This window comes from Cotesia typhae, unplaced genomic scaffold (genome assembly GCF_013202065.1).
Source record: "Cotesia typhae breed Kobodo isofemale line unplaced genomic scaffold, CoteBio_Ctyphae contig_22, whole genome shotgun sequence".
NCBI lineage: Eukaryota > Metazoa > Arthropoda > Insecta > Hymenoptera > Braconidae > Cotesia > Cotesia typhae.
The window spans coordinates 7114099-7126390 of NW_027423728.1; the positions used below are offsets into that span (position 1 = coordinate 7114099).

The 12292-nt window shown below is 27.4% G+C and overlaps 1 protein-coding gene across 1 annotated transcript; it reads left to right on the plus strand.

Moving 5' to 3' along the window:
- Positions 1-4092: 4092 nt before the first annotated feature.
- Positions 4093-5391, plus strand: Polr1c (RNA polymerase I and III subunit C). Its single transcript, XM_074237466.1, has 2 exons — positions 4093-4208; positions 4289-5391. The coding sequence occupies exon 2, from the start codon at positions 4302-4304 to the stop codon at positions 5331-5333; it is 1032 nt and encodes a 343-aa protein (XP_074093567.1). The 5' UTR covers positions 4093-4208; positions 4289-4301; the 3' UTR covers positions 5334-5391.
- Positions 5392-12292: the final 6901 nt, after the last annotated feature.

The window sequence follows — 12292 nt, forward strand, 5'->3', positions numbered from 1 at the left end:
AACAGTTCAGATAATAATGCAAACAAGTAGTCTAAGTACTTTAAGCTACTTTATTTCCTCACCCCAGCAATGTACGTTTAATTTCCTCCCTGGTGACTGCTGACTCGTGAATTTATCCTCGGAAACTTGCAAAACTCCGATTCCATGGCCAATTTATAATTTAGAGGAGAATTCGCAATTACAAATCTTACAATATTATTATTCTCTTGGTAAAGTACTTGTGCACGTGGTATGTGTCTAATCAAGGGGTTTTATTGCTCAAACACTTTAAACGCAATCTTCATTTCACCGTTCATTAAATTTCCGTCTAGTCGCTCTCTTCTCTGGCAACTTTGCTAAAATAATTACTCTTCTAATTACAGAGATAGTTTATCCTATCTAATTATTCGCTCTATGAACCTATTATTTCATTTTTCATTTTCTCAATCCAGTTATTTCAATAATAATCCATGTTTTTATTTTTTCAGAAATTATTGCCGGCTACAAACATATAAGCAGAAAAAAGTTAAATTTGAAAAAAAAAAATTTTTAATCAAAGTTTATACATTCAAAAATATGTATCCAGAGTTTTATATCAAAATTTCTAATATTTTTCGAGTTATAGTCTTTTTTATAACAACCTATCAAAAAAATTTTATGACATTAAATTTAGCTGTCACTTGACAATTTTTTTAATTGGCTTTAATAAATAAATTATTGCAAAAAAAAATTATTTAAAAAATGGACTTGTAGAAATTTAATAAAATTAAACATGTAATTTTTTTAAAATAATTTTTTACAACAAATTTTTTTGTTAAAGAAAATTAAAAAATTGTCAAAAATGCGTTAAAAAATTTTGTGATAAAAATTTTTATGTTAAATATTTAACACTTTTTTGTGTTACACATAAAGGTGTTAAATGTGCAGTCAAAAAAAAAATTTTTATTGAGATTATTGGCGGAAGTCCTTTGGGTTGGATAAAAATATCTTTTACTATTGAAATATATATTGAGAAGTTGAATATGTAATACTAGTTAGAGTCGAGTCCCTTAAGAAATGTTAGTCCGGGGATTCAACCGTGTCCGGGATGGTATGAAAGTTGTCCTCTTGGTACTGCACAGAGTCAAGAGTAAGAGAACGGTTACGCAAGTTTTTCAATAGAGGAAGAGACCCGCACCGATCAAATAAAAGGAGAAATAAAAGTTGTGAGGATAATTTATTTTATTTTATTTGTTTGTTATTTAAGCGTGTTTCATTCTCGGTAAGTTACTTTTATTTACATTCTCAGTTGGTCAGTTCCTCAGTTGAGCATAAAAGAGCTAAGGAATAAGGCGTAAGTACAAGGCGTTAAGGAATAAGTACAACCAGGAGAATTTGCCACTTTTATAACCCGGTTGGCATCTGCCTCCACTCTCTATATATATTTAGAGGACTTTCACGAGAAAGAATAAGAATAACGATACTTATATGTGTCTTCTAGTGGGGACTCGATGAGGTGAAAAAGAGACGCAACTTTAATAAAAAAAACAACTTCACAGATCTGAGATCCCAAGTGGGTGGAACGTATTTCCCGGGTCTTATTGCGGAACCGCCAGCCGACAGCCGGCAGAGTCTACTTGTATGTTTGTATCCTTGTATGCTTGTCCAGGCAATACCGACCTTTATTCTTTTTCATCCTCCTGTCACGTCTATATATTTTCCTCTTTTTTTTCATGCATTTCATACATTAACATACATAAAACATGCGGTTATTTTTTCGCTTAAGAAATTCCATTTCAATTCATTTTTCTCCGATTTCTACCCTATATATATATATATATATATATTAAATATGAAATGTTTTTACGCAATCATTTTGTCACTTGATATTCAGAAAAGTAAATTCGAGTCATGATCATTTTTTTTTTTTTTTGTTAAAATAAATTTTTTAGAAAATTTCAAACAATTTTATTTTTTAGCTGAATAAATAAAAATTTTTCTTACGGTAATTTTTAGTTAAAAAAAAACTTTAAATATAATCAAAATTTCCAAGTATTATCAAGAAAAAGAAAAATGATTTTTAATTTTGAAGCGAAATAAATCTTTGATAAAAAAAAAAAAAAAAGAGCTATAAATATTAAAAATTATGACTAAAGACGTTAATTTATCAAATAAAAAAATAAATGAGAATTTTGTTTATTTTTATTTAAGAAATAAATTTGTTAGCTAAGAAAATATGGGCCCTAATTTACGTAAAGCTCTTATTTATAAATTTATAAATATAAATATAAAATATATTTATTATTAAAATTAGAAACGTCCATCGACTGGTTGACCCTTGGAGTTGTTAGTTGTTGGCCCTCTACTCTTCTCTATACTCTTCCAGTGGTCTTTTCTTCTTTGGTTGTTCTCCTACTCTCTTATAATATCTATCTTCTATATTCATCCTCATCTTCTTCTTATATGTACACATTCGACCTTTGCAACACGTAGGTGCATTGGGTACCGTAATTTAATGAGGTATGCAAGCGCACTGCGGGTCTCTCTTACATTACATTAGCTTCTCACTGCATCAGTGGCATTAATAAACGCGCGTCAGTGAATTATCCCAAGCCTAAATACCATTAACGCTGTATTATACATTTATACATTTATACATTTATACATTTATACATTTATATATTTATATATTTATATATATATATATATATATATATATATATATATATATATATATATATATATCCACTCGAAGATAAAAAACCACAAACGTATAATAAAGATAAACAGTGGAAAAAATTATAACTTCCATATACACTGTACAAGTATATACACGTTTATTTTAATATTCATCTTGGTGTAAGAGAAGAAGTTACCGAAGAAGTTACTTGAAGAAAACGTTCCCTTCAGCCACTTTAAACGTAAAAGAGAAATGAAGTAAAGGAATAAATAAATGTTCTCCAAGTAAACGGGTAACTGGTAGTTTGTATTACTTATACAGTCATGCAGATTCAAGTGAAGTTGAAGATAGGGATAAAATACTCTGCTTCACCCGCCAACTGCTTATTCGACTTCTTCATTCATGATTATATCTTTCTGCCGATCTCATTTATTATAATGAACTTGATAATATTAATGATTTAAATTAGTCAAACAACACTTTCATTTAAATATTCAACAAATTAACAAAAATAAAAATAAAAGTGTTATTTATTATTTGAAAACAGTCATTTGTTAGGATCTTTAATAAACTTTATTTCATCATTTTAATCGTAATTACAAATTTATCAGCTAATAGCAATTAAGTCTCATGTGTTATAGAAATGTTCAAATAACGATTTTTATTGCCTACAATAAAATAACCAAGTCATTAAGTTATTTTTAATGGAAATTTAATGTTACTCTTGAAATAATTTTGTTTTTTATTTCAGATTTTATTTTATTAATTTTTTTTATTTTATAAATTAATAAAATTCATTTTTTTCTACTTAAGAGGGTAATTTAATGAATTTTTAAATAATACTGAAGTTAGCAGTTAGTTGTCAATTTTAAAAATTTTTTTAACAAATTAATTACAATAAAAAAATGCTTTTAAAAATTTTCACTTGTAATTTTTATTAATTTTCACATGTAAAACTTTTTAATTAAATTTTTTTTTAATAATTTAATTGCTATAAAATTTTTAATATCTGTTAACTTCAGTGGTATATTTTTAATCTTTTTTATTTTTTTCCGTATTCTTATAATGTTAATAAATAATTTATAAAATTTGAATAATAAAAATATTAAATGCCTTTTTTTACCTTTTTTACTTGAAAAAATTACCTGAAATTCATGTTTCTAGAACACATATTCTTATTTTAAAAATTTTTAAATGTCATTGTTTATTTATTTATAAAATTTATATTTCATTAATTTAATATAATGTTTATACTAAAAAAAAAAAAAATATATATATATATATATAAATAATTAATCAATCTCAACAACGCTTGTTTCTATGAAAATTAAAAAACTCTGATTGGCCAGTTAGTTAACTTGAATACTCGCGCATGCGCATTAGCCTCCGTTAGAATCGGGAGCTGCGCACTGGCTGAAATGATTACAATAATAAAACCTAATAACATGTGCTAGTGTTCTGTGCCGTCAATAATTTCGGTTTTAATTTATTTTAAAATACTAAATAAAAATTGTTAACTATTAAACGATTTTAAATAAAAAAAAAAAAAAAAAAAAATCTTGAAAAAAAGGTGAGTACTAAAATAACTATTAATATTTTTTAAATTAAAAACAATAATATAACCTAACAAATGAATTTAAAAAAAAATAGGTGAATTAAAAAAATGGAGAAAGTCCCAAGAGTATCAATGGAAGAATACGGAGTTCCAAATGTTGCTGAATATTCAAATTTGCAGTTCAACAAATGGGACATAAATAGATTCCGTAAAATCTTAAAAGTGAATATAGTGAAACAGTCGGATGATAAACGGGAACTAGAGTTCGACATGATTGGCTGTACAGCAGCATTGGCGAATGCATTCCGTCGAATTTTGCTGAGTGAGGTGCCGTCGATGGCCATCGAGAAGGTCCACATAATGATGAACACCAGTCTGCTCCAGGATGAGGTGTTAGCTCACAGGTTGGGCCTGTTACCGCTGAAAGCCGACCCCTCGCTGTTCGAGTATTGCACAGCTGATGAAAAACTCAATGACGAAGCTGAGATGAACGACGGAACGACTCTCAAGTACGAATTAAAGGTAATTTGCTCAAAGAATCCTAACGCGCCAAAAGACTCGCGACTTCCTAAGGACATTTACCGCAACAGCAGAATCTACAGCAGCGACATCAAGTGGGTACCTCTCCAAAGGCAGTCAGAATTGTACCCGAATGGCGAGGAATTGTTCGGGATGCTGGAGGATGACATTCTAATCGCCAAGATGGTTCCCGGGCAGGAAATCGATGCGATACTCTACGCTGTTAAGGGAATTGGAAAGGACCACGCGAAGTTCTCGCCTGTCGCGACTGCCAGCTACCGTCTGATGCCGGCTATCACCCTCAAAAGGCGCGTCTTTGGACCCGATGCTAAACTCCTTCAAAAGAGCTTCAGTCCTGGGGTCATTGAACTCGTGGAAAACGAAAAAAGAGGTGAAAAGGAAGCACGAGTCGCAGATCCACGGTACGACAGCTGCTCGAGAAACGTCTTCCGGCACGAGTCATTGAAAAATTGTGTCAAGCTTGAACGTATTCCCGATCATTTTATATTTAATGTTGAGTCCATTGGTGCTGTCGAACCTGCAGTTTTGTTTCTTCAAGCTGTCAAAGTTCTTAAACAAAAATGTCGCACTTTCTTGGACGAACTCGATTCGATTAATTGATTTTTTTTTATAGGGTTGATTTGTTATTTTTTTAAGAAAATAAAGTGTTTTAAAATTATTTTTTTGTTTTGTTTTTTGAGGTAATAAAATATTTATATTTTTTATTTTATCATCATTTAATTAGCTGACATCTAAAAATTTTTACAAATTTTTTTTACTTATAATTTTTAATTGATTCAAAAAATAAAAAATTTTTTAATTTTTGATTTTGTTTTATTAATTAAATTAAAACTAAAGAATTTTTTTATTGGAATTACAGTTTTTCAAATTTTTTACAAATGAAATTAAAAAAAAATTTTTTTTAATAAAAAAAATTCTAAAAATTTTTCTGATTTTATGATTATAAATCTAGCAGGCATTAATAAATTTTTATAAAAAGAAAAAACGAAAATTTGATAATAAAAAAAATATACATTTACAAAAATTAAAAAATCTACCGGTGGATTTTTTATAAATTTTAGTTTGCTAAACTCACAATTACTTTTTATAGTTCGCTGTAGTTCTATGTCGTAAAACGGGTTGGATTTACACTCCAATAAACACTTGGTTGAATTATTTTAATAGGTATGCTTTAAAAAAAAAATAATTTTGATAAAAGTAATTTAAATTTGTGTTTAAAGATATAATTAATCTTATCAGCAAAGTTGTTTAAAATAATTATTGACACCGTAGAATAACACTTGAATCCAGTATAGGTATCCTTTTAAGTTTAAGGAGTCCTCAAGGTAAGCAACAAGAATTAACATCCTTTTCTATGTTCTATTAATATAAAATCTCCATTAAAATGAAAGATAAATATATTTCAGCCGTTCTGATAAAGGTAATGACGACAATTAAAGTCCTATAATAGGGCCATTAAGTAACTGGAAATTTTAATCAGCTTTCTCTCCACTGGCAGTGTCTCAGAGTATGAAAAATAATGATAATAATAATTTTATTGTAGCGTATAATATTAATGAAACATAACATCTTTGTTTTAGGCTGGGTACTGAGCAGAGACTCTTGGATTACATTAGTAGTTGTCTTCTTCAATAGACCAGTATAACATAATAACATAAATATAAAGGTATGATGGATGAATGGAGTGATTAGCCAGAAGAAATTCTCCTGTTAAATAAACTCTTACGCCCACTCAATACACTGTTGGCTCTTCTCTGATAGACATTGCTTTTCAACGTAGTTATAACCAATTAATAAGCAAACTGAAAGCAAGTGTCGGTAATTTATATATATTATTTACGGGAATCTTGTCCCTCATCACTCTCATTCTCTTTCAGTTTCTTTAAGTCGTTATATATCTTTATAAATTTATATATATTTATATCTTACAACAACTATTTAATATATTGCGTTATTAATATTACACTCCGGTTATATATTAACTTGATAGACACGTTTTATCCCAGTGCAGCCGGAAGTTATCATTTTATAAATTTCGCTGTCTATTTTCTCACACACTAATCGATTATCTATTTATCACATTGACAGCAACCACCGGGGCTTCATCAACCATCTAAATAAATTATTTATTTTACCAATTCTTTAATAAATTATTTTTAATTTTTTTTTTTTTTAGAAAAGAACGGATGATTATTAATGTTGGAATAACAATAATAATACTAACAACCTGGATATAGCCACAGATGAATAATGTTAATCTTGAATGACTCAAAAGAAATGAAAGTGCATAATATTCTGGGAACGTAATGTCCTTCTTGTTCAATTCTTCTCTTCGTTCTTGGTTTTGAGACAACCAACACTCTGAGCACTCGCTACCGGGAAGTCATCTCATACGATTACGATAACACGGCGCCAATAATATTTACTATTATTATTATTATTATTATTGTTGTTATGTATAATACATTTGAGTTCAGAGAACTATACGCGAATGAGCGTATTGTCAAGTAAAGAGACGACGCTCTGAGCAATAAAAGTCGAGGCCGATTGTAAGAATGAACTGTGTGCATTAAAATACTCTACGTGTTAAGTATTTTTGTTCGTGTGCGTGTGACAAGGTCAACGTGCTTTTATTCTCACTTAAACTCAAACGCTAATCCTTTGATTGCTAATATATTATTTTTTAACAGAGAAGCGATTAGGGGTGAGGTTTTTATCTCTTTTTAAACTTTTTTCTCCCGGTGAATCCCAATGTGGATTCAAGCCTTGAGTTATAATTTTATCGACTGACGATTATCCCTATTTTAAATTGATTTCACATTAAAAAGCTAATCCGGTTCATAAATTTTAATATTTAATAATTAAATCGCTAATTTTATTGCTCAGATCATTTTTTAGAATTTTTGATTGAATTGATATTATTTTTAAAAAAATTACGGAGGAGTCAAATTTGAATTAAAAATTATTATTATTAAAGTACTGAGATGTAATTTTAAAGGAAAATATTTTTATGGTGTGAAAAATTTTTTAAGAGCAATAATTTATGCGGAGCGAGTTGTTAAGATAAATTGCTCTAAATTATCAAGAAAAAGCTTCAAAAAATGATTGAGTGTTCCATAAAATGAAAGTATAAGTGTTATTGACTTGAAGATAATTTATAAAAAATAGTTTACATTATTTTTTGCTGTTTTTAAGTTTCATACTTAAAATTTTACGGCTGAAACATTTATTGGAACCTGTTAGTTATCTAGCAATAACTCATATTGACTAAAAACTACTTTTAAAAATACTCTTTTTTTCACTCAGTATAATCTGGGATGATATCCAGTATCATCTTGTTCTTTTCAGACGTAAAAAAAAATTTTTTTTTCGGGAATTACTTATTTTTGTATGAAACGTGCATAAATGTAAAAAAAATTTTTTCTTCAAACCAAAAATTTTTTTGGACTTGGAAAAAAATTTTTCTTTTTAATTGCAAAATTTTTATTTTTAGTTAAATTAAAATATTTAGTTACATAAAATATCAATATTAAAAATATTAGTTTATATAATGTAAAATTAATAATCTATCAGTGTAAAAAAATTCGAGACTATTTTCCGGCATGAATAGCAATTCTCATTCTTACATATTCACACAACATAATAATATTAATATAATAATAAAATAGTCAATGCAGCAGTTAATAAGTCGCGAATCATTACTTTTACCGCTTACCCCGCTCGTTATTTTATCTATTTACATCAATGCGCAAATGAAATGTTACAATTATTTTTCTTCATCCCACAATCTTAAAATCATAAATTTACAAAACTAATAAGTTTAAATAAATTTTAAAAATATATTAACTTAAAAAAATTAAATCCCACGGTTCAGAAACTGCCGAGTTTATTTATTATTTAATTTATAAAAGAAACATAATGTTATATAAATCAATATATGACCTAATAATAGTAACGAAATAATACAAAATGTAAATAATATATCTTTTGTTTTGTCTTATCGACAGTTTGCATAAGAGTACAAAAAATTACACATAATCCATGTAGTACTTTAGAACTCGGAGAAGAAAATAAATCGCTGTCAATAGTTTTATTTATTAAAATCTAACTAACTAATACAACAAAAATAAAAAAAATAAATATTGACATTTCGTAAGATTTTAAAAAATGTTTGAAAAAAAATTAAACACTGCAGCACTAAATAAATTAACTCTATTCATTACATCTTTCAAAAGATATATCGTGACTACAAACATTCAATAACAACTATGAGTCGTCTATTTCCAATTTAATTTTTAATTAATTTATATAATATATCAGAATCACTCTTTATACTTCAAACAATACAAAATTAAATATTATCAGATTAAAAATCTAAATTTTCACCGCTGACTCACTCAACAAAAAATTGTTACATAACATACAAATATATATATCTTTAATTACAATCAGAACACTTACGGGTTATCACCGGAAATCTAAGCCACGCGTACAATGCAAAAAAAAATTAATAAAAAATCGAGTCGATTATGGCTAGTAAAATATAAAATAAATTAATAGCCGGGTTGTCATAATAGAAAACGATACGAAAGTTGACAGGTCGAACTGAAACGTCCAGTGTATAATATTTTTAAAATTATCGCAGTTTTATAAATCGCACTGTAATAGTAAATAAAACCCACGTCCGTAGAATTGGCTTAGTTAGCAAAGTCCAGGAATGACTTTTAAATCTTGCGAGCACTTCCCCGTGACGAATTTCTCTGGATGTTTAGTATTTTTTTTTTTTTTTCCCGTTACCTGTTAGGAAGTATCGGTAAAACGCCGACTAAATGACGTATGCAAATGAATTACCCGCACAAGGATGAAAAACCGAGTGTTGCGGTAGTCAACGAGAAGATGATAGTGAAATTTAGCCGACAGCTGTCAAATTTTAGAATTTTTTGTGACGATAAATTTAGCTGTCATTTTACAAATTTTTTTATTTTATTTTAACAATTTAATTAACTCTAAAAAATTATATTTAAAAAATTCCATGTTTAATTTTTTTTATTTCTACATGATTATTTTACAATTGAAATTTTTTTTTTATTGTTTTGTAATCATTTTTTCAGTAAAAAAAAATTTCTAAAAATTTTTAAATTTCAGATAATTTAATTTACGTAAGTTATCCGACCTTTTTTATTTTTAGATTTTTCTTTAATAATTAAATTAGAACAAAAAAATATTTTTTTTTAATTTTACGCATTATTTTTCAAGTTTATTACAATTTAAATTTTTTCTAATAATTTTTTCAGTCAAAAAAAATTCTAAAAATTTTTAAATATCGGCTAACTTAATTTTCAGTTTCATAACAAGAAGTAAACCATTAAAAGTCATCTTGTGAATTAATAGAGAGGTCACAAAGTTCGCCTAGCCTGTATTTCAATTATTTTCACCAGAGTTTAATTGAATAATTAAATTTTTTAAAATGGTTTGTAATTAATTGACTATTTACGTGCAGAAATAAACAGTGATTGTGATTATTTAGAGGCGAATATTAAAAGGATCGTTAATCCTCACTGCCGCAATCAGGTAACAAGATTTAAAAATTGATATAATAAGATAAATCTGAGTAGTTATCTCGAAGTAATATAGTAACAATAAAATATAATAATAAGACAATTTGTAATGTCCATTTTATGTCAACTCTCACTTTTAGTAGTAGGATATAATAAACTACCGAAAGTAAATCCTTTCGCTAGTTTCATTTTCATTCGGTAGTATTTAAATTAAAAAAAAAAAAAAAAAAAAAAAAAAAAAAATAATAAATAACGAGCGAGGAATATTCTTAAGAGTAACATCCAATCTCAGCTGCAGGTATTATAATAATAATTATTATTAATAATAATATTTAATATTTACAACCCGATCACAAAAGGTTTCTCTGTCTTTCTCTCCTGTTTGTATTCTCTCCCCCTCTATTTATTTCTTGTTATTTTCTTGTTCTATTCGCGAAGAAACTTCCGGCAAAGATCGAGATCTCATCATTCATTCGATAGAAAACGATCTTGCGAACGTGTTTGTATGATTAATCGCTCATGAAAATAGCTAAGCTAATTGGAAATCCTCTTGCAACGCCAGTTTTTCCTTTTTTTCATTTTATTTTGGTAACACTTTTACAAGTCTAGACGGCAGTACTATACCGCCTGGAAATACCTAATCACATAAATCCAGAGTAACTTAACAATTCTATTCTATTCTTTGGTGGTATATGCTGATATTTTATGTTTATTCATACATATGCTACGGACATAAATCTTAAATCATTTCAAAATAACTATATTATAAACTCAACATTACAAAATCATAATGATTTACATGATTTAATGTGTTATTAACTCGCCGATTTAGTCAGATAAACATTAATCTTGTCTTCTCTTTAAACGCCTCAAGCCTCTTTAATATCTTTTCGTAAACCAATATTTGATTATCAAAAGATTTATTGACTCTCAATTATACTAAACTCAACTACCTTTTTTATTTAATTTTATTCTTGTCAAAAGTTTTTTTTTTTTTTTTTTTTTTAAGTAAAATTCATTAAACCTTAGGTTTAAAATTTCTAGTCTGATTTAAATTGAACATTATAATGAAGACAAGCGAACTTTTATCTACAAACGATTTCTCCTGAGATTTTTCTAAATATTAAAAATAGATTGGATAGTTGTGAGATAAGATTGTTAATATAATACGGGTGGTAATAAAATCAAAAGTTGATCTTGTCGATAAAGATAATAGTTATCAAGATGGTAGTTAAATTTGAAGTAATGTTCTAACATTGTAGATAGATATAAAACATCGAGAGATAGAGGATAGAGGAAGAGAGAAATCAATCACGGGGGATAATCTCGGAAATAAAAATAACCTACGACTTGATCTGATCAACCGCTAAGTATCCAATTACCCAGTACTCGGTGAATTATGTACAGTGTACCATCTTTTTTTCTTCTTCTTCTTCTTCTTCTTCTTCATTACTATTATTATTACACAGAAAGAAAAATTTCTTGACTGGAGAACAAAATTCTTGGCTCAAGAAAATTTTTTCCGGTGAAAATTTTTATTGAAATTATATTCTTGGTGGAAGTAATTTTTTCTTAATTTAAATTATCATAAATACTTGATACAATAAATTTTTATATTTGATCAAGATTTTTAGATACTTTAGGGAAGCAGCGTCACTTACTTAAGCTGAGAAAAAAATTTTCTCACCTTGAGAAAATTTTTTTCTTGAATATTTGATACCCATTTTATATTATTTTAGCGTGCAATTATTCATATTGAATGAAAAAATAATGATTCATTATTATTTGATCTTTCCATTTGACATAATCAATAAAAATATTAATGAAAATTAATGAAATTTAATTTTTTGGAGCAAGAAAGAAATTTTCTCAAAACAAGAAAATTTTCTTGACTTAAATAAATTTTCTTGGATCAAGATACGTATTTCTTAAAGCAAGAGAATTAATTTTGTTGGAAAAAGTGAAATTTCTTGTGTGAAAAAAAAAATTTTTTTTCGCTCA